Source organism: Bombina bombina, chromosome 1 (genome assembly GCF_027579735.1).
Source record: "Bombina bombina isolate aBomBom1 chromosome 1, aBomBom1.pri, whole genome shotgun sequence".
In the NCBI taxonomy this organism is placed as follows: Eukaryota; Metazoa; Chordata; class Amphibia; order Anura; family Bombinatoridae; genus Bombina; species Bombina bombina.
In genome coordinates this window covers 938,509,678-938,533,822 of record NC_069499.1, presented here as the reverse complement: position 1 = coordinate 938,533,822, position 24,145 = coordinate 938,509,678, and the positions used below count along the sequence as shown (strand labels likewise).

At 43.0% G+C, this 24,145-nt stretch overlaps 1 protein-coding gene across 1 annotated transcript in view; it reads right to left on the bottom strand.

Annotated features, from left to right (window-relative positions):
* Positions 1–24,145, bottom strand: part of SAMHD1 (SAM and HD domain containing deoxynucleoside triphosphate triphosphohydrolase 1) — a 615,063-nt gene that overhangs the window by 434,025 nt on the left and 156,893 nt on the right. The window contains exon 8 of the mRNA XM_053715954.1: positions 32–132. Coding sequence (XP_053571929.1) covers positions 32–132 — 101 coding nt within the window. The remainder of the gene's footprint in view (positions 1–31; positions 133–24,145) is intronic.

Genomic DNA, 24,145 nt, shown 5'->3' with positions numbered 1-24,145 from the left:
TAGTTTCTCATTGCATTTATCCATACAATACCTGGCAAAATAGTCCCATTTATCCACGTCAATCCCACTTCTTTTGTTAGCCACAATTTCATACAGGAAACGTTTCTCTTCAGTTCGGCCAAAATATGGCCACTATATGTAAAGGGGAAAAACAAATCTATTAAAAAGGGACACTAAAGTATAAATTAAGCTTTCAGGATTCAGACAGAGCATGCAGTTTAAATTTACTGCTCATTTAAAAATCAGAGTAAGTGTTATTGCATTGTCTAATTATGCGCGTGTTGATTATGCCATTCTATTGTATGTATTAGTCCTTTAGCTGAAATATTTTGCATATACAGCCCCCCTTTTTTTAGAATATTAGTTTATGAAAGTGTGCTAGGATTATAATCACTATGCTTATAATACAGTGACCCTATACATTTGAACACAAAGCTAACAGGGTAGTTAGAAAATAATTTTGTATTACTGACCATAGCCAAATAATTGTTTAACACACGCAAAGCATTACAGTTCCTAGCCAGTGAGCCAATCAGAAGTACCAGACTGATGTAGCCGCAAGTATCCTGCAGCGTTCTGGCTTTGGAGCTACAATGCTTGCAGATTCCAAGTGGGTCTTTACCTATGTGTTCCACCCCTTTGATAGGATCAGTCAAGAAATAAAATTATCTGATAATTTAGAGAAAACTAAATTTATGGTTACCTGATAAATTCTTTTCTTTCCTGGCATGGAGAGTCCACGATTCCATTCAATTACTGTTGGGAAATTCAACTCCTGGCCTCCAGGAGGAGGCAAAGATACCCGGGCAAAGCTTAAGTATCCATCCCACTTCCAATACTCCCCAGTCATTCAGCCAAGGAAATAAAGAAAGAGAAACACTAGGGGTATAGAGGTGCAGAAGGTTAAGAAAACAAAAGCCGCCTTAAAAATTATACAAGGGCGGGTCGTGGACTCTCAATGCCAGGAAAGAAAATAATTTATCATCAGGTAAACATATATTTTGTTTTCTTTCCAATGGCATGGAGGGTCGACAATTCCATTCAATTACTGTTGGGAAAACAATACCCAAGCCAGAGAGGACACATTAAACTCCCTCCTTGACCCACTGCAATCTGGATTTCATCCTCATCACTCCACAGAGACAGCAATCATTAAGGTTACCAACGACCTAAAATCAAAAGGCCACTCCTCTCTGCTTATCCTCCTTGATCTGTCTGCAGCCTTTGATACTGTTGACCACCCTCTTTTGCTCCAAACCCTCCAATTCTTCAGCATTTGTGACACAGCCCTCTCGTGGTTCTCTTTCTACCTGTCTAAGCATACCTTTAGCGTAGCATTCTCTGGGGCTTCCTCTACCGCGTCACCACTTTCTGTTTAGGTACCGCAAGGCTCCGTCCTTGGTCCCCTTCTCTTAATGTACATGTCATCATTAGGTTCCCTTATAAAGTCCAACGGATTCCAAAATCATTTGTATGTAGACGACAACCAAATCTACTTCTCTGCATCAGACCTATCTCCTTCCTTGCTAACTCGTGTCACTTACTGTCTTTATCACATCTCTTCCTGGATATCCTCTCACTACCTCAAGCTAAATCTCTCCAAAACTTCTTCCTTATTTTCCCCCCTTCTTCCAAAATCTCCATCACCAATCTCTCTATAACTGTCGACAACTTCATCATTACCCCTACCCTGCAGTCTTGGGGTCACACTTGACTCAGATCTTTCTTTCACTCCTCACATTTAATCCTTGGCTAAATCCTGCCGCTTCCACCTTAAAAACATCTCTAAAATTAGACATGTCCTTCCACAAGACACAACTAAGATTTTATTCCACTCTCATCCTTTCCCGCCTCGACTACTGTAATTCTGTCCTCTCTGGTCTCCTTTACAATCCATAATGAAAGCCTCTGCCAGGATCATCTTCCTAGCATGTCAATCTTCATCTACTGCACCTCTCTGCCAATCCCTTCACTGGTTTCCTCTTGCTTCCAGGATTAAACACAAAATTCTCACTCTGACATACAAAGCCCTCAACTGCACTGCTCCCCCCTACATCTCAGACCTTGTCTGCAGATACTCTGCCTCCCCTTCGCTCATAAACTCCTACTCTCCTCCTCTCATTACCTCCTCACATTCCCGTTTACAGGACTTCTCCAGACTGGCTCCCATCTTGTGGAGCTCTCTGCCTCGCTCCACAAGACTCTCCCCTAGTTTTGAAAGCTTCAAGAGCTCCCTAAAGACTCTACTGTTCAGGGATGCATACAACCTACACTAACCTTTCTTTATACCAGTTCCTCTCCTCCATTGCTATCCCCTTGAACCCCCTTAGCATGTAAGCCTAAGAGCCCAGCTGTTTGTAGATTACCTTCTTAAGAGCTGACTACAACAGTGCGACTCTTGGCAGGGCCCTCTACCCATTTGATCCCTATAAGTTTCCTTGTAAACCGCCTATGTTTATAGCGCTTCGGAAACTGTTGACGCTCTACAAATAACTAATAATAATAATGGAAAGGGAGCCAAAATAAAAAAAAGACAGGCGGACCTAAACTTAGGACACCACCGTTTGAAGCACCTTTCTCCCAAAAGAAGCCTCAGCTGAGGCAAATACATATAATTTGTAAAATCTTGGAAAGGTATGCAAAGAGGACCAAGTAGCCACCTTACAGATTTGTTCAATGGAAGCTTTGTTCTTAAAAGCCCAGGAAGAAGAAACAGCATGAGTAGAATGGACCGTAATCCTCTCAGGAGGCCGATGTCCAGCTTCCTTATAACCCAAACGAATGAAACTCTTCAAAAAACAACAAAAAAAAATGTAGTGTAGTAGCAGTGGCCTTCTGACCCTTGCGCCTAGCAAAGTACACCACAAATAAGGCAGAAGATTGTCTAAAATCATTGTAATTCCTTCCTTTTGTCCTAATCCTCCTCCTCAGAAGGAACGTCTGTTACACAACCTGGATGTGGTTTGTGCCCTAATGTTCTATCTCCAGGCTAACAATCTCCTGATTGATATTGCGGTCCAAGACCACCTTGGGAAGAAATCCCAATTTGGTACGTAGAACAGCCTTATCCGCATGGAAAATAAGATAAGAGGGATCACAATGTAAGGCAGATAATTCTGAAACTCTACGAGCAGAAGAAAACAAAATCAAAACTTTAAGTTTAATATCAACAGAATGCATAGGCTCAAATGGAGCCTGTTGGAGAACATGAACTAGATTAGCCTGTGACTCTGGGGACAGCACAGCTTCCTGTGAGTCCCGGTGAGCACCCAGGGCTGAGCATGTTGCAGGGCCATGGGATGTGTACCCAGTCCGGTAGGAGAGTGCAGTCCCCTTCCGTGTTTTGTATATGTCTAGGGTGATTACATAAGCCTGGGCACCCTTCCCTTGTTCCCAGTTTGTTTGGATTTGAGAGCTTGCATTGTGTGGCTGTTTTAGGGTCCCAGGTATTGGAAAGGACCTTGACGTGGTACCTGGGCTTGTCCCATTTGGCCAGATGCGGTAACTAACCTTTACATTTTTGCTTTTAAATCTTAGCTGAGAGCTTGTGAGTGAGTGCTGGACTTACTCTGTGTGTTGTATTAATTTGTTTTGTAATTTTCCCTATGGTTCTTGCACCCAGACCTGTCTGTGGTTAACTGCCTGTGACTCTGGGGACAGCACAGCTTCCAGTGAGCACCCAGGGCTGAGCATGTTGCAGGGTCATGGGATGGGTACCCGGTCCGGTATGAGAGTGCAGTCCCCTTCCGTGTTATGAACTAGATTAAGGCTCCAAGGCGGAGTAACAGGTTTAAGCACATATGGCAAATTAGCCAACTTCTTGTTTAACAAAACAGAAAGGTAAGAGGTCTGTCCCTTTAGAGAACTGGCTGGCAAACCCTTCTCCAAACCCTCTTGGAGAAACAGAATACGAGTAACTCTCACCTTGTGCCAAGGGAAACCTCGAGACTCGCACCAGAATAGATAGGTGCGCTAGACCTTATGAGATATCCGGCGAGTCACCAGTTTACAAGCCTGGATTAGAGTGTCAATGACTCTAGCTAAAATACCTCTTTTAGACAGGACTAAGCATTCAATCTCCACGCAGTGAGCCTCAGAGAATTTAGATTTTGATGAAGAAACGGACCTTGAAGAAGAAGGTCCTTCCTCAGAGGCAACCTCCGTGGAGGGGAGGACTAAATCTTCACCAGGCCTGCAAACCAAGTCCTGCGAGGCCAAGCCGGAACAACCAGGATCACAAAGGCCCGCTCCTGTTTGATGTGGGTTATGACCATGGGAAGAAGGGCAAACTGAGGAAACAGATATATCAGACTGAATTCCCACAGGACCGCTAACGCATCCACCAGCATCGCTTAAAGGGTCCCTCAATCTGGACCCGTATCTGGGCAGTTTGGAATTGAGGTGAGACGCCATGAGGTCTATTTCCGGAACAACCCACATGAGGGTGATCTCGGAAAACACCTCTGAATGACGAGCCCACTCCCCTGGGTGGAACATCTGTCTGCTCAGATAGTCTGCTTTCCAGGTGTCCACTCCCAGGATATGAATGTCCAAAATGTGGCAATTGTGGGACTCTGCCCACTGAAGGATGTGCAAGACCCCCTTCATAGCTAGGGAACTCCTCGTTACTCCCTGATGGTTGAAATAAGCCACAGATGTTATGTTGTCCGATTGAAATCTGATAAACCAGACAACTCAGTTGAGACCACGCTATCAGAGAATTGAAGATTGCTCTACACTCCATAATATTTATTGGTAGGACGGACTCCTTAGGTAACCAGGATCCTTGAGCTCTTAAGGGACCCTAAACTGCTCCCCAGCCTGAGAGGCTTTTGTTATCCAGTTACAACCTCCCAAGGTGGTCTCAAAAGCACATGCTTTGAGCCAGATGATCCTGACAGAGCCACCAAGAGAGAGATTCTCTCGTGTGGTTGTCTAGGACAATCCTTTGAGATAGGTCCGAATGATCACTGTTCCATTATCTGAGCATACATAGTTGGGAGATGTCTCAGGTGGAAGAGAGAAAAAGGAATAAATGTCCATGGAGGTCATCATTAGACCAATTACTTCCACGCACTGCACTACTGACGGGTGTACAGAGAACTGAAGAGAAAGACAGGCAGAGAGAAGTTGGGACTGTCTCACATCTGTTAGGAAGATCTTCATGGAGACCAAATCTATGATTGTCCCTTAAAAACAGAACAGTCTCTGGAACCAGGGATCTCTTGTCCAGATTTATCTTCCACCTGTGAGAGAAGAGAGAAGACAGAGTCTGTGTGAGATTTTGCCAAATGAAAAGATGGAGCCTGAACCAAGATATCGTCCAGGTACAGGGCCACAGCGATTCCCTGAGATCTGGCTACCGCTAAAGAGCCCCCAGCACCTTTGTAAAAATTCTGGGAGCTGTAGCCAAGCCAAAAGGGAAGGGCTACAAATTGAAAGTGTTTGTCTAAAAAGACAAACCACAGAAATTGAAAATGTTTTCTGTGAATAAGAACATGGAGGTATGCGTCCTTCAGGTCTATAGTGGTCATGAACTGACCCTCCTGGACCAAAGGAAGAATGGATCGGATAGTCTCCATCTTGAAGGACGGAAATCTGTTGAGGCACTTTAGATCCAAAATAGGGAGAATCTCCTTCAAGGAAGTCTTCTCCAGAATCAGTTTAGATAAGGAGTCACACAAAAACAAAGCCGCTCCAGAGACCGCTGCTATTATAACATTTCTGCTATAGTCAGTAGAAAAAATCCAGAGCATGTAAAACTGAAGCCGTAGACAATAAATTCCCACACCGGAAAGTATAGATTAAAGGGACAGGCAAGTCCAAAAAAATGTTTCAAATAGGGCATGTAATTTTAAACAACCTTCCAATTTACTTTTATCACCAATTTTGCTTTGTTCTCTTGGTATTCTTAGTTGGAAGCTAAACTTAGGAAGGCTCATATAATAATTTCTAAGCCCTTGAAAGCCGCCTCGTATCACATGCTTTTTTATTTGCTTTTCACAACAGGGGAGAGCTAGTTCATATGCGCCATATAGATAACATTGTGATTATGCCTGTGGCTTGTTGCAGACACTGCACTAATTGGCTAAAATTAAAGTCAATAGATAATAAATAAAATGGCATGTGATCAGGGGGCTGTCAGAAGATGCTTAGATACAAGGCTGGATATGCAAAACTGGGGAATGGTAAATAAAGGGATTATCTATCTTTTTAAACAAAAAAAAAATCTGGTGTTGGCTGTCTATTTAAATAGATAAAAGTGCGGCAACGCTATATCCCCTATACCTGCTCAAGCAACTCATTACCTCCGTAATAGCACAACGACCTGTGCCGAACTCCGCTCTCCACACTTCTATGTCGGAAGAAGAGAGACGCACAGCCGGTCATTTGAATGCATCAGAGAAATGTGACGCAACCAGAGGAGCACGCAAAAAACTAAATTTATACTTACCTGATAAATTACTTTCTTTTACGATATGACGAGTCCAAGGATTTCATCCTTACTTGTGGGATATTAACCTCCTGCTAACAGGAAGTGGCAAAGAGCACCACAGCAGAGCTGTATATATAGCCCCTCCCCTTCCCCTCCACCCTCAGTCATTCGGCCGAAGGTATAGGAAGAGAAAAAGGAAAGGCTAAAAGGTGCAGAGGTGACTGAAGTTTACAAAAAATATTAAGAAAAACTGTCTTAAAAAGAACAGGGTGGGCCGTGGACTCTTCATATCGTAAAAGAAAGTAATTTATCAGGTAAGCATACATTTAGTTTTCTTTTACAAAGATATGACGAGTCCACGGATTTCATCCTTACTTGTGGGGAAACCAATACCAAAGCAAAAGGACATGGATGAAAGGGAGGGGCAAGACAGGAGCCTAAACGGAAGGCACCACTGCTTGAAGAACCTTTCTCCCAAAGATAGCCTCAGAAGAAGCAAAAGTATCAAATTTGGAAAATTTGGAAAAAGTGTGAAGAAACGACCAAGTCGCAGCCTTACAAATCTGTTCCACAGATGCCTCGTTTTTAAAAGCCGATGTATAAGCCACAGCCCTAGTAGAATGAGCCGTAATTATTTCAGGAGGCTGCTGTCCAGCAGTCTCATATGCCAGGCGGATGATACTTCTCAGCCAAAAAGAAAGAGGCAGCCGTAGCTTTCTGACCCCTACGCTTTCCAGAATAAACAATGAATAATGAATATGATCGACGGAAATCCTTAGATGCCTGTAAGTAAAACTTTAAGGCACGGACCACGTCCAAGATATGCAACAGACGCTCCTTCTTAGAAGGAGGATTAGGACACAAGGAAGGAACAACAATTTCCTGATTAATATTCTTATTCAAAACAACCTTAGGAAGGAACCCAGGTTTGGTACGTAAAACCCCCTTATCAGAATGAAATATGAGATAAGGCGAATCACACTGTAATGCTGAAAGCTCAGAAACTCTTCGAGCAGAAGAAATAGCAACCAAAAACAGAACTTTCCAAGATAATAGTTTAATATCTATGGAATGCATAGGTTCAAACGGAACCCCTTGCAGAACTCGAAGAACTAAATTCAAACTCCAGGGAGGAGTAATAGAACTAAATACAGGCTTAATTCTAGATAGAGCCTGACAAAAAGAACATCTGATACATTTGCCAAACGTTTGTGAAACAGAATTGACAAAGTTGAAATTTGGCCCTTTAAGGAACTTGCTGATAACCCTTTCTCCAATCCTTCTTGGAGAAAAGACAAAATCCTAGGAATCCTAACTTTACTCCATGAGTGACCCTTGGATTCACACCAATAAAGATATTTACGCCATATCTTATGATAGATCTTTCTAGTGACAGGCTTTCAAGCCTGTATCAAAGTATTGATAACTGAATCAGAGAACCCTCGCTTCGATAAAATCAAGCGTTCAATCTCCATGCAGTCAGTTGCAGAGAAATTAGATTTGGATGTTGGAAAGGAACTTGAATGAGAAGGTCCTGTCTCAACGGAAGTTTCCACGGTGGCAGAGAGGACATGTCCACTAGAACCGCATACCAAGTCCTGCGTGGCCATGCAAGCGCTATCAGGATCACTGAAGCTCTCTTCTGTTTGATTCGAGCAATCACGCGTGGGAGGAGAGGAAACGGCGGAAACACATAAGCTAGGCTGAACAACCAAGGTACTGCCAAGGCATCTATCAGTTCAGCCTGAGGATCCCTTGACTGGGATCCTTATCTGGAAGCTTGGCATTCTGACGAGATGCCATCAAATCCAATTCCAGTCTGCCCCATCTGAGAATCAATGAGGCAAACACCTCTGGGTGAAGTTCCAACTGCCCCGGATGAAAAGTCTGTCGACTTAGAAAAATCTGCTTCCCAGTTCTCTACCCCTGGGATGTAGATCGCTGACAGATGACAAGAGTGGGCTTCTGCCCAACTGATTATCTTGGATACTTCTATCATCGCTAAGGAACTCCTTGTTCCCCCCTGATGATTGACATATGCCACAGTCGTTATGTTGTCCGACTGGAATCTGATGAATTTGGTCGAAGCCAACTGAGGCCACGCCTGAAAACACATTGAATACTGCTCTCAGTTCCAGAATATTGATTGGAAGTAGAGATTCCACCTGAGTCCAAACACCCTGAGCCTCCAGGGAGTTCCAAATTGCACCCCAGCCCAGAAGGCTGGCATCTGTTGTCAGTATCACCCACGAGGGTCTGCGGAAACAAGTCTGGGACAGATGATCTGGCGACAACCACCAAAGAAGAGAGTTTCTGGTCTCTTGATCCAGAATTATCTTTGGAGATAAATCCGCATAATCCCCATTCCACTGACCAAGCATGCACAGTTGCAGTGGTCTGCGATGAAAGCGAGCAAACGGACCGATGTCCATTGCCGCTACCATTAATCCGATTACCTCCATACACTGAGCCACTGATGGCCGAGGAATGGACAGAAGTGCTTGGGAAGTATTCAAAATCTTTGATTTTCTGACCTCCGTCAGAAATACTTTCATGGCTACCGAGTCTATCAGAGTTCCCAAGAAAGGAACCCTTGTATGTGGAACAAGTGAACTCTTCTCTATGTTCACCTTCCAGCCGTGAGTTCTCAGAAAAGACAACACTGTGTCCATGTGAGATTTTGTCAGATGATATGTTGACGCCTGAATCAGAATATCGTCCAGATAAGGCGCCACCGCTATCCCTTGCGGTCTGAGAACCGCCAAAAGAGACCCTAGAACCTTTGTGAAGATTCTGGGTGCTGTGGCCAACCCGAAAGGAAGAGCCACAAACTGATAATGTTTGTCTAAGAAGGCAAACCTTAGAAACAGATGATGATCTTTGTGGATTGGAATATGAAGATAAGCATCCTTCAAATCCACGGTAGTCATATATTGACCCTCCTGGATCATTGGCAAAATCGTTCAAATTGTCTCCATCTTGATGGAACTCTTAGAAATTTGTTTAGACACTTGAGGTCCAAAATGTGTCTGAACGTTCCCTCTTTTTTGGGGACCACAAATAGGTTTGAGTAAAACCCCTGTCCCTGTTCCAATTTTGGAACAGGACAGATTACTCCCATAGTAAAAAGGTCTTTTACACAGCGTAAGAACGCCTCTCTCTTTATCTGGTTTGCAGATAATTTTGAAAGATGAAATCTCCCTCTTAGAAGAAAATCCTTGAATTCCAATTGATAACCGTGGGTCACTATTTCTAGTGCCCAGGAATCCTGAACATCTCTTGCCCAAGCCTGAGCAAAGAAAGAAAGTCTGCCCCCTACTAGATCCGGTCCCGGATCGGAGGCCACCCCTTCATGCTGCTTTGTGAAAGAAGAAGCGGGGGGTCCTCCTTTAAAGTTACGAAAGGAACGAAAATAATTCTGTTTACCCCTCATTTTAACCGACCTATCCTGAGATAGGGCATGGTCCTTACCTCCTGTAATATCAGAAATGATGTCCTTCAATTCTGGCCCAAAAAGGGTCTTACCTTTAAAAGGGAATGGCTAAAAGCTTATGTTTTGATGACACATCAGCAGACCAAGATTTGAGCCACAATGCTCTATGTGCTAAAATAGCAAATCCTGCATTTTTTGCCACTAATTTAGCAATTTGAAAAGCGGCATCCTTAATAAAAGAATTAGCTAGCTTGAGAGCCTTAATTCTATCTAAGATGTCATCTAATGGAGTCTCAACCTTAATAGACTCTTCTAGAGCCTCAAACCAAAAAGCTGCTGCAGTAGTTACTGGAACAATGCAAGCCGTAGGTTGTAAAAAAAATCCCTGATTAACAAATAATTTCCTTAGTAGACAATCTAATTTCTTATCCATAGGATCCTTGAAAGCACAACTATCCTCAATGGGTATAGTAGTACGCTTATCTAGGGAAGATATAGCTCCCTGTACCTTAGGGACCATTTGCCATGAGTCCCGAATGGTATCTGATATAGGAAACATTTTCTTAAAATTAGGAGAGGGAGAAAACGGTATACATGGTCTATGCCATTCCTTACTAATAATTTCTGAAATTCTCTTAGGAACCGGAAAAACATCAGTGTAAGTAGGAACTTCCAAATATTTATCCATTTTACACAATTTCTCTGGAGGAATCACAATAGGATCACAATCATCCAGAGTCGCTAAAACCTCCCTAAGCAACAGGCGGAGGTGTTCAAGCTTAAATTTAAATGACATAGCATCCGAATCTGTCTGAGGCAAAACATTCCCTGAATCAGAAATTTCACCCTCAGGCAGTAATTCCCTGATCCCCAACTCAGAGCACTGTGAGGGAACATCGGAAATAGCTAATAAAGCATCAGAGGATTCAGTATTTACATTAATACTTGGCCTACTGCGTTTACCCTGCAACACTGGTAATTTAGATAATACCTCTGTAAGGGTAGTTGACATAACTGCAGCCATCTCCTGCAGAGTAAAGGAATTAGACGCACTAGAAGTACTAGGCGTCGCTTGTGTGGGCATAAAAGGTTGTGACACTTGGGGAGAATTGGATGGCATATCCTGATTCTCTTCAGACTGAGAATCATCCCTAGGCACACTTCTTTAAAATATGCTTTTTACAAAAGTTATACAATGTTAGAGGGGGTTGCAAAATAGCTTCTAAACACATAGAACAATGAGAAACCTCAATGTCAGACATGTTGAACAGACTAGTAATACCACAAAAGTTGTTTAAACACTTATTTATAGCATAAAATAAACATTAGAAAAAAAGTGTACTGTGCCTTTAAGAAAAGAAAAAGTGAACAATTTTTCCAAAATGCACAAAAAACGTTAAATTATTCCCAAATTTAACTTAATATCGTTGGTTAATCCAAAAATTACTGCACCCAGAAGCAAGGGCAGAAATAAGGCTTTAGAAGTACTTATATCAACATGTAGTCAAAAGATAGATAAAAATACACTCTTCACCTCGCCATAGCTCTGCTGGGGCGCCTACCTGCCCCCAGGGTACTTCGAATCAAGTTTCCAACCCTTTAGACCAGCTACACAGTCCAGGAGCCACCGAGTTACTGTTTGCTTCTGCTAAGCCTGAAGAAATTGCGCCAAAATAGGCTCCGCCCCTTAAGGTCAAAAGTCGGAGTAGGCCCAAACAACACCGCGTGGAAATGCAGTTTTGCACTAAAGTAAAAATACACACACAATATAACCCTCAAGCATAAAACCAATAAGTTTTAAGTGCCAAAAATAAAAAACATAAAACATTGTTTTTTATATTGTCTCCCATGTCACATAATGCCCAAATATCAACTAATGATAAATATAAAATAGGCACTCCAGTAACACCCCTCTTATTAAAATAGGTTTTACTGCTTACCCCATTCCCATACAGGGAAATAATGCCAGCCAGTTCTGACACACCAAGTCTCCTCAGAAAAAAAGGCTGCACATACCTTAATGCTGCTTGTAGCATGAAACCGGTCTCCACACTGAAGATGTCTCATGGTTACCTTCATAAGTCTTGTGGGAAGTTAGTTACAAATGCTAAGATCATCAAACCTCAGGGCAGAAATCTTCTTCCATATCCCCCTGAGGAAAATAGTACGCACCGGTACCATTTAAAATAAAAAAACTTCTTGATTGAAGAAACTAAAACTAACACCTCCCTTTACCATGTCTTCCTAGTATAACACAGGCAAAGAGAATGACTGAGGGTGGAGGGGAAGGGGAGGGGCTATATATACAGCTCTGCTGTGGTGCTCTTTGCCACTTCCTGTTAGCAGGAGGTTAATATCCTACAAGTAAGGATGAAATCCGTGGACTCGTCATATCTTTGTAAAAGAAACAAATTATGCTTACCAGATAATTTCCTTTCCATCTGTATGAGGAGAGTCCACGGCTTCATTCCTTACTAGTGGTAATACAGAACCTGGCTACCAGGAGGAGGCAAAGAAACCCCAGCCAAAGGCTTAAATACCTCCTCCCGCTCATCCTTCAGTCATCCTGCCGAGGGAACAAGGAACAGTAGGAGAAATATCAGGGTATAAATGGTGCCAGAAGAAGAAAACAAAATTTAGGTCCGCACAACGGAGAAAACGGGCGGGGGCCATGGACTCTCATACAGATGGAAAGGAAATCATCTGGTAAGCATAATTTATGTTTTCCATCTTAATATGAGGAGAGTCCATTACTTCATTCCTTACTTGTGGGAAACATATACCCAAGCTCTAGACATTTAATGAAAACGGGAGGGTAAGAAGAGAGGCGGACCCTATACTGAGGGCACCACAGCCTGCAAAACCTCTCTCCCAAAAGCTGCTTCAGCTGAAGTAAACACGTCAAATTTGTAAAACTTTGAAAAAGTATGTGAGGACCAGGTAGCCGACCTACAAATCTCCTCCATAGAGGCCTCATTCTTGAAGGCCCAAGAAGAAGCCACAGCTCTAGTTGAATGAGCCGTAATCCTCTGAGGAGGCTTATGTCCCGCTGTCTCATATGCTAAGCGGATAATGCTCCTCAACCAAAAAGATAGGGAAGTGGAAGAAGCCTTCTGCCCTCTTCGCTTCCCAGAATATAAACAAACAATGCAGAAGTCTGCCTAAAATCCTCCGTAGCCTGAAGATAAAATTTTAAAGCCCAAACCACATCCAAATTATGAAGTAATCGTTCCTTGACGGAGGAGGATTAGGACACAAGGAATGAACCACGATCTCCTGATTGATGTTGTGATCAGACACAACTTTAGGTAAGGAGGCTTACATTAAAGCCGCCATCTCACAGACTCTGTGTGCCGAAGCAGTAGCCAGTAGAAAAAGAACCTTCCAAGACAGAAATTTAATATCAACCGAATGCATGGGCTCAAAAGGAGCCCTCTGCAAAACCTTAAGATCCAAATTTAAACTCCAAGGAGGAGCGGAATGTCTAAACACAGGCCTTATTATAGACAGGGCCTAAACAAAAAAGACTATATCAGGAAGCTCAGCGAGCCTCTTGTGTAATAACACAGAGCCGAAATCTGTCCCTTTAAAAGGAACTTGCGGCAAGACCCTTCTCCAAAACGTCCTGGAGAAAGGAAAGAATCCTGGATACCTTGACCTTATAACAGGGGAATCCACGTTCTTCACACCAGAATAAGTAGGTCCTCCACACCTTATGATAGATGCGACAGGTGACCTGCTTTCTCAGCTTGAATGAGAGTATCAATCACTCTCTCAAAAAAACCTCTCTTTGCTAGGACTAAGCGTTCAATCTCCACGCAGTCAGCCTCAGAGAATATAGATTTTGATTAACAAAAAGGACCCTGTTCCAGCAAATCCCTGCAACAAGGAAACCTCCATGGGAGGAGATGATGACATCCCCACCAGGTCCGCAAACCACATCCTTCGCAGCCACAATGGAGCAATTAGAATAGTCTAAGCTTGCTCCTGCTTGATGCGGGCCACTACCCGGGGTAGAAGTGGCAACGGTGGAATAATGTAAATTAGGTTGAACCCCCAGGGCACTGCCAAGGCATCTATCAGCTCTGCCTGAGGATCCCTGGACCTCGACCCGTATCTGGGTAGCTTGGTATTGAGTCTAGACACCATGAGATCCATCTCTGGCATACCCCATCTGTTGCAAATCGCCACAAACACCTCGGGATGGAGAGACCATTCCCCAGAAGAAACGATTGTCTGCTTCCCAATTGTCCACACCCAGAATGTGGATCGCTGACAGTGAGCAGTTGTGGGCCTCCGCCCTTTCCAGAATCTGAGATACTTCCCTCATGGCTAGGGAGCTCCTCGTTCCTCCCTGATGGTTGATGTAAGCCATCGAGGTAATGTTGTCCGAATGGAATCTGATCAATTGGAACAAACACAGAAGAGGCCAAGCCTTCAGAACGTTGAAGATCGCGCAAAGTTCCAGAATGTTGATCGGGAGAAGAGATTCCTCGAGTCCACAGGCCCTATGCTTTCCTGGCACCCCAAACAACTCCCCAACCTGATAGACTTGCGTCCGTAGCTACAATCTCCCAGGATGGTCTCAAGAAGGATGTCCCCTGGGACAGGCGATCTGGACAGAGCCACCAAGAGAGAGATTCTCTCAATCGGTTGTCCAGAGAAATCTGTTGGGATAGATCAGAGTGATGGCCGTTCCATTGCCTCAGCATGCACAACTGCAGAGGTCTGAGATGGAACCTGGCAAATGGAATGATATCTATTCTGGACATGATGAGCCCAATCACCTCCATACACCAGGCCACAGATGGCAAGACAACAAAGTAATTTTGCAACGTCTCTGGTCTGTAAGGAATATCTTCATGGATACAGAAACTATTATCGTGCCCAGGAATTCCAACCTGGTACTGGGAACCAAAGAACTCTTTCCTAAGTTTATCTTCCATCCATGAGATTGAAGAAGTAGAAGAGCTCTCAAATGGTCTTCTGCCAGCCGGATGGAGCCTGGACCAGAATGTCGACCAAATAAGGTGCTACTGCAATACCTCTGGATCTTGCCACCACGAGCAGAGCCCCCCAGAACCTTCGTAAAAACTCAGAGCAGTAGCCAGACCAAAAGGGAAGAGCTACAAACTGGAAGTGCTGGTCCAGAAAAGCGAATCTTAAGAACTTGAAGTGATCCTTGTGTATTGGCACATGAAGGTAAGCATCCTTCAAGTCTATTGTTGTCATGAACTGTCCCTCGAACTAAGGGCAGAATAAACCTCATCATCTCCATCTTGAACGATGGCACCAACAGAAACTTGTTTAGGTCTAAAATCGGGCGAAACGTACCCTCCTTCTTTGGGACCACAAAAGGTTGGAGTAGTATCCCAGACTTCTCTCTGCTAGAGGAACTGGCACAATGACTCCTAGGGAGGAGAGATCCCTCACGCACCCTAGAAAAGCATCTCGTTTTTCTGGTCTTGAAGACAGGTTTGATAAGAGGAAGCTGCCCCTGGGTGGATAAGATAGCTCCATCCACCGTAGGGACAGACCCCCGCAACTCTAATTGGGAGTCAGGAAACGGGAGCAATTTCTTAAAAGAAGAAGGGGAAAAAAGAGGATCCAAGTCTTTCCCATTCATTCTTAATATTTGCCATCTTTACGGGAACCGGGAAAGTTTGTGTCCTCATAAACCTTATCAAGCTTAGGAATATAAAGTTCCTTGGGTAACTTATTTTCCAGAACCTCTAACATAGCCAACACTTTTTTTTAACAGAAAGCGTAAGTGCTCTATCCTAAATCTAAAGTCTGGTTCCTCCGCAGCCAGAGGCTTAGAGGCAGCCAATTCAGACCCAGAAAGAGCCTTCTCTGAAGTATCAGAGGCGTTTTTATCAGCGGAAAATCTAGTATCAGATAAATCCAACAAGTTGGTAGATGACCCCTGGGAAGGATAGCAGTATTTAACCTTTCGCTCGCACGTAGTAAAGCACTAAAGGCTGCAGACACTGCCGTTTGCAACTGTTCAGAAAAGTCTGGTGGTAAGAGGGCCCCTCCCGAAGGAGGATTAGTAGTGCAATGGGGAGCTGCATGTGTAATAGGAGATGATTGCAGGGAATGCACCTCTGAAGGAGACCCCTCAGAAGTGGACGGCTCAGTGGTACTAAACATCTTGGTCCTTTTAGATATAGCTACTTTATCAAGGCATGTGGAACATAATTGAGCAGGCAGATATACCGTAACCTCCTCACAATAAAAACAGGTATTAGATTTGGGTAAAGAGGGAGCACCCTCTAACGCATCAGTGTCCTCCATAGCTTGCGCTTTGACGATGGACTACAGAAAAAATAAATGGCACCTTTATATCTCCAATGGCCGGGGCACTCACCACCTCCTATGACCCAGGCCCCACAGAGAAACCACTATGTCTCCTGTAAACCGCACGGTCAGGAAAGAGGAAGTTAATAAGGCCACACCCGGTCATATGGAGTGCCATGCAGGACCGCCCCTGCTGCAGGAAGAAAAGCGCGCCAAACTGAGAGGCTGCACAGTTATCCAAAACTAAAGTAAAACCTGAATGTTCCCACATCTGCCAGAGCCTCATCTCACACATATCGCAGCATAAAACATAATAAAGCAAATCATGTATAAATCCCCCCTGTTCAATAATCCCCTTTAGGCAATATTAACCCTTGATTCCATACAGATAAAGGAGTCACACTGTGACCTTGACTTTTTACGTTATCATATGAGATAAAACGAAACTATTTTACCGAAATCATTGCCTTGGAACAGATACACAGCCTCTTAAGTTTGACAGTCATGTAGCATTGCACCTGACATGGACTTAAGTGAGAGAAGCATGCAGCGAAACTCGTCAACACTGATTGCTTAGGAGTTGTTAATACGAGTCTGGATGGTTTCGCAGAAAGACTCTCCCTGCATCTCCAGACCCTAACATTCGTCAATGCTCTCACCGAGAGGCTGACAAGACTACTTAAAACTCCAGTCCCATAGTGAAGAGTATTACCCTCCATAGGAGACTACTCCGAATCTTCCGACACTTCTCTGCCATCCTCCTGTGACGAAAGGCAAAGTATGAATGGGGGGGTGAGGGGAGTGGGGGAGGTATTGAAGCCTTTGCCTGGGGTGTCTTTGCCTCCTCCTGGTGGCCAGGTTCTGTATTCCCACAAGTAAGGAATGAAGCCGTGGACTCTCCTCATATTAAGATGGAAAACTTGTCACGACTTCTGACACAAAGTGTAAAATTTTACAATCCGGCTTCTATAAACTGTTCCACCAAAACCATTGTTTGTTGCTTCAAAGAGTATATAATATAAATTAATATAAAGTTGCAGAGTATGAAGATACCAAAACCCCATGCCTTTACAGCCTCAGTCCCAAACGCCAATACTATTCACATAAAAGTATTAAGCTAAAGTAATTAGCAGTGCCCCATAAATGTGTAGGGCTTATGATAGGGCTGCCTGACTGAAAAAGGATCCTTCTTGTCCTGAACGGGCTAATTGCCCACTTGCAGTATGTCCAGAGGCCCTATAGCTTCCGCCAGTCTTTTAAGGGGTGCTTTGCACACTGTATAGCCCAGAAACAGCAGGAGGGTTTTTAAATGTAATTATACACAGTGGTGGAGTGGTGAAGAGAACTTGTAGCCCAGCAGATCTCAGTTCTATCTTTGTAGTTAGGATCTCAATGAGCAAGTCAGAGAGCTCTTTAGTGCGTTAGGATACAGCCCAGTCTAAAGGATTATTGTGTTAGTAGTAAGGCCACATGCAAAGCTTGTTAAATGCAGGCCGGCAGCGTGTTAAATGCGATTGCTGACACAGTCCCCACACTTCCATTAACCCTCTTGCAGCCTGTCAGCCCACTTATATCAGCAGAAAATAGCGCTTAAGCACATATAATAATAATAATAAAGTTACTCACATATCTGCAGGAGTATCTCGCCTATACCTTAGGATTGAAGCGAGGGCCGGACCTGATAGCTGTGGGGATTGGCGCTGTTTGCCGTTTCTCCTCTTGTGCTACCGCCTTCCCCAGCCACTCCAGCTTTCTGGCCGCCGGGAGACAACGTCTGGCTTCCTCCCCTCTCTTCCGTTATTATGTAGCTCTATGTTAGGAGGACCCGGCTACATTCCGTAAGCAGCTGCCTTTATACTCCTGTATATATTGAAGCTGCTACTTCTTCCTCTGGTGTACCACCCGTTCATAAGCAAAGCAGCTGGGTCCGCAGGTTGCCTTGACTTTCCGTGGGGCCGGTAACAGAGAGTTGCCAGTATTACCCTCTTGCAGCTTACCGCGTCTACCACTTCAGCGCCTGCTTGAAAAAACAGTGAAAATTTTTGGACACCTTCGCTGAGCCCTAGCCGACAGGGCCGGCGGCGTCTGTATGGGGCTTCCTAGCGCTGTCTAGGCCTTCCAGGCCCCTAGTCGAATAGGGCCAAGGAAGCTGTGCGCTGTGGGATGTGTGGAAGTTAGCTCTTTCCCTCAGAGCATCGTGCTAGCGTGCCTCTGCTAGCTCCGCCCCCCACCGGAAGCCAACCCCTCCCCTCTCAACCAGTGCCCCATAAATACAAGCTGCCCTAAATTACAAATCCCCATAGAAAAGAGATTTTTTTTAATAAGTCCACAGGCTCCAGAAGGAAATAGAGAGAACTATAACTCTCTCTCTGTGTCTTGTGCCTTCCAACCTGTGAGGGAAAAGAGCACTTACATTGGAGCCTCTGCTGTGGGGCAGACACAGGGTTCCAGGTCTGACAGCTTTATTCAGACTTCTGACAGGGACCTGAAGTAGAAGGAAATCAGAGTAACTAACCCTAGTTGCCGGTGGGGGTTAGCATAGATAGCTGCTGGAGGTTGCAGTGAGGCTTCTTTGTTCTCTCTCCAGCTAACAGCTACCAAGACTCTTACTCAAGAGGATTACATGGACACAGGATTACCCAAGTCCTACTTGAAGGACTTTGTAAAAAGGAGGAAGCAAAGATAGTGCTCTGAAGAAAACTTTAACTGAGGCAAAGAATGACTGGGGAGTATGGGAAGCGGGAGGGATACTTAAGCTTTGCTGGTGGCAGGAGTTGAATTTCCCAACAGTAATTGAATGGAATCGTGGACTCTCCATGCCATTGAAAAGAAAATAATTTTTGGATGAGAATGTCCCTTAAACTATTGGATTTTTGGGTGTATATGTGGACAGATGAAATCTTGATTTGGCGGCGTCAACGCGCACGTGCGCGCGCACCCACCCATTCCCCCCTGCCGGTTTCTGACGACTGATGAGCAAATGTGCGATACCGGAACAGGATCACAGAACATCAATGGGCCACCCACCCACATCCCTGCTGCTGCTCCCACCCACCAACGATCAGCACCATCAATGTCTGAGGCAGAGGGGGCCACAGAGTGCCAATATGAAAAAAATGAATTTATCAGGTAAGTTCTTACATAAATTATGTTTTCTTTCATGTAATTTGCAAGAGTCCATGAGCTAGTGGTGTATGGGATAGTAATACCCAAGATGTGGAACTCCACAGCACTAGAGAGGGAGGGCTAAAAATAATAAGCCATTTTCACTGAAAAAAATAATCCACAACCAGAAATATAAGTTTATTCTCATAAATGAAAATAAAAAACGTAAACATAAGCAGAGGAATCAAACTTAAACAGCTGCCTAAAAAAACTTTACTACCAAAAACTGCTTCCGAAGAAGCAAATACATCAAAACGGTAGAATTTAGTAAATGTATTCAAAGAAGACCAAGTTGCTGCTTTGCAAATCTGATCAACTGAAGCTTTATTCTTAAAAGCCCACAAAGTGGAGACTGATCTAGTAGAATGAGCTGTAATTCTCTGAGGCGGGGCCTGACCCGACTCCAAATAAGCCTGATGAATCAAAAGCTTTAACCAAGGTGCCAAGGAAATGGCAGAAGCCTTCTGACCTTTCCTAGAACCAGAAAAGACAACAAATACACTAGAAGTCTTCCTAAAATCTTTAGTAGCTTCAACATAATAATATTTCAAAGCTCTTACAACATCCAAAGAATGTAAGGATCTCTCCAAAGATTTTTTTAGGATTAGGACACAAAGAAGGAACAACTATTTCTCCATTAATGTTGTTAGAATTCACAACCTTAGGTAGAAATTTAAATGAAGTCCGCAAAACTGCCTTATTCTGATGGAAAATCAGAAAATGAGATTCACAAGAAGGAGCAGATAATTCAGAAACTCTTCTAGCAGAAGAGATTGCCAAAAGGAACAACACTTTCCAAGAAAGCAGTTTTATGTCCAAATAATGCATTGGGTCAAACGGAGGAGCCTGTAAAGCCTTCAAAACCAAATTAAGATGACAAGGAGGAGAGATTGATTTAATGACAGGCTTGATACGGACCAAAGCCTGTACAAAACAGTGAATATCAGGAAGCTTAGCAATCTTTCTGCGAAATAAAACAGAAAGAGCAGGGATTTGTCCCTTCAAGGAACTTGACAAACCTTTATCCAAACCATCCTGAAGAAACTTTAAAATTCTAGGAATTCTAAAAAATATGCCAGGAGAATTTATGAGAAGAACACAATGAAATATAAAAGTCTTCCAAACTCGATAATAAATCTTCCTAGAAACAGATTTCCTAGAAACAGATTTACGACCCTGTAACATAGTACTAATCACTGAGTCAGAGAAACCTCTATGACTAAGTCCTAGGCGTTCAATTTCCATACCTTAATATTTAATGATTTGAGATCCTGATGGAAAAACGGACCTTGAGACAGAAGGTCTGGTCTTAAAGGAAGTGGCCAAGGTTGGCAACTGGACATCCGAACAAGATCCGCATACCAAAACCTGTTAGGCCATGCTGGAGCTACCAGCAACACAAACGATTGTTCCATGATGATCTTGGAGATCACTCTTGGAAGAAAAAATAGAGGCGGGAAGATAGCAGTTCCTTGGTTTTACCAAAGTGCTTATAACGCATCCACCGACTCCGCCTGAGAATCCCTGGACCTGGATAAGTACCTGGGAAGTTTCTTGTTTAGATGGGAAACCATCAGATCTATTTCTGGAAGACCTCACATCTGAACAATCTGAGAAAACACATCTGAATGGAGCGACCACTCCCCCGGATGTAAAGTCTGACAGCTGAGATAATCTGCTTCCCAATTGTCTACACCTGGGATATGAACCGCAGAAATTACACAGGAGCTGGATTCCGGCCAATAAAGTATCCGAGATACTTCTTTCATAGCTTGAGGACTGTGAGTCCCACCCTGATGATTGACATATGCCACAGTTGTGATATTGTCTGTCTGAAAACAAATGAACGGTTCTCTCTTCAACAGAGGCCAAAACTGAAGAGCCCTTAAAATAGCAGAGTTCTAAAATATTGATTGGTAACCTCGCCTCTTGAGATTTCCAAACCCCTTGTGCTGTCAGAGATCCCCAGACAGCTCCCCAACCTGAAAGACTTGCATCTGTTGTGATCACAGTCCAGGTTGGACGAACAAAAGAGGCCCCTTGAACTATATGATGGTGATCTAACCACCAAGTCAGAGAGAGAGTCGAACATTGGGATTTAAGGATATGAATTCTTTGTATAATCCCTGCACCATTGGTTCAGCATACAAAGATGGAGAGGTCTCATATGAAAACAAGCAAAGGGGATCGCGTCCGATGCTGCAGTCATGAGAATGAAAACTTCCATGCACATAGCTACTGAAGGGAATGACTGAGGTCTGAAGGTTCCGACAAGCTGAAACCAATTTTATTCGTCTCATTCGAGTCATGGACAGTGAATCTATCTGGAAACCTAAAAAGGTGACTCTTGTCTGAGGAATCAAAGAACTTTTTGGTAAATTGATCCTCCAACCATGTCTTTGAAGAAACAACACTAGTTGATTCATGTGAGATTCTGCAGAATGTAAAGACTGAGCTAGTACCAAGATATCGTCCAAATAAGGAAACACTGTAATACCCCGTTCTCTGATTACAGAGAGTAGGGCACCGAGAACCTTTGAAAAGATTCTTGGAGCCGTCGCTAGGCCAAATGGAAGAGCAACAAATTCGAAATGCTTGTCTAGAAAAGAGAATCTCAGAAACTGATTGTGGTCTGGATGAATCAGAATATGAAGATATGCATCCTGTAAGTCTATCGTGGACATATAATACCCTTGCTGAAAAAAAGGCAGAATAGTCCTTATAGTCACCATTTTGAAAGTTGGCACTCTTACAAAGCGATTCAAAATTTTCAGATCCAGACTGGCCTGAATGAATTTTCTTTCTTTGGGACAATGAATAGATTTGAATAAAACCCCAGACCCTGTTCCTGTAACGGAACTGGTATGATTACCCCTGAAAGCTCCAGGTCTGAAACACACTTCAGAAAAGCCTGAGCCTTTACTGGATTTGCAGGGATGCGTGAGAGAGAAAAAAAATCTTCTCACAACAGGTCTTACTCTGAATCCTATTCGGTACCCTTGAGAGACAATACTCAATCCATTGATTTTGGACAGAATCTGCCCAAATGCTTTGGAAGAATCTTAATCTGCCCCCTACCAGCTGAGCTGGAATGAGGGCTGGCTTTGGTTTCCTAAACGGCTTGGATTTACTCCAACTTGAAGGTTTCCAATTGGAACCAGATTCTTTGGGGGAAGGATTGGGTTTCTGTTCCTTATTTTGGCGAAAGGAACGAAAACGTTTAGAAGCTTTAGATTTACCATTAGGTCTTTTATCCTGAGGCAAAAAAACTCACTTCGCCCCAGTGACAGTTGAAATAATCGAATGCAACTGAGAACAAAATAAATTATTACCTTGGAAAGAAAGATAGTAATCTAGACTTAGATACCATGTCAGCATTCCAATATTTGAGCCACAAAGCTCTTCTAGCTAAAATAGCTAAATACATAGATTTAACATCAATTTTGATGATATCAAAAATGGCATCACAGATAAAATGATTAGCATGTTGAAGCAAGTTAACAATGCTAGACAAATCAGGATCCATTTCCTGTTGGCTAAACTTTCCAACCAAAAAGTTGATGCAGCTGCAACATCAGCCATAGAAATGGCAGGCCTGAGAAGATATCCAGAATATAAATAAACTTTCCTTAGATAAGATTCAAGTTTCCTATCTAAAGGGTCCTTAAAGGAAGTATCTTCAATAGGAATAGTAGTATGTTGGCAAGAGTAGAAATAGCTCCATCAACTTTGGGGATCTTTTCCCAAAACTCCAATCTAACTGCTGGCAAAGGATCCAATTTTTTAAACCTTGAAGAAGGAATAAAAGTACCAGGCCTATTCCATTCCTTAGAAATCATATCAGAAATAACATCAGGAACTGGAAAAATCTCTGGAGTAACCACAGGAGGTTTATAAACAGAATTTAAACGAATATACTCCATTTTAAATAAATAAGTAGATTTGTCAGTGTCAATATCTGAGGAAGGATCTTCTGAATCAGAGGAGGATAAATCAGTATGTTGTCTGTCATTTGAAATTTCTTCAACTTTATGAGAAGTTTTAAAAGACCTTTTACGTTTATTAGAATGCGGGATAGCAGACAAAGCCTTCTGAATCGCATCAGCAATAAAATCTTTTATATTCACAGGGATATCATGTACATTAGATGTTGAAGGAACAACAGGTATTGTACTATTACTGATGGATACATTCTCAGCATGTAAAAGCTTATCATGACAACTATTACATACCACAGCTGGAGATGTAAATTTGTGGAGATTATAACAGATACACTTAGCTTTGGTAGAACTGTTATCAGGCAGCAGGGTTCCAACAGTGGTTTCTGAGACAGGATAAGATTGAGACATCTTGCAAATGTAAGAGAAAAAAACATATAAAGCAAAATTATCAATTTCCTTATATGGCAGTTTCAGGAATGGGAAAAAATGCAAACAGCATAGCCCTCTGATATATAAAAAGGCAAGAGGCATATAGGAATGGGGTTTTAAATAATGAAATTATTTGGCCCCAAGTATGACGCACAAAGCAAAATGAATTATTTTTTGGCGCTAACAACATTCGGAAATGACACACTGGCGTCATTGCAGACGCAACCTTGTGATAGTAAACTCTGTGTCAACTAAGATGCTGGAAATGACTAATTTGCTTCACCGGACGAACCTTCACACCAAAAAATTCTCACTCCAAAAATGACACAATAAACATTTTGCGACCTTGCAAGCCTAATTTTTCTCTAAAAATGTAATGAAAAAGCAGTCAATTTGAAAAAAAGACTATACCCTAGGAAAGAAAAATATTTTCCTAAATAT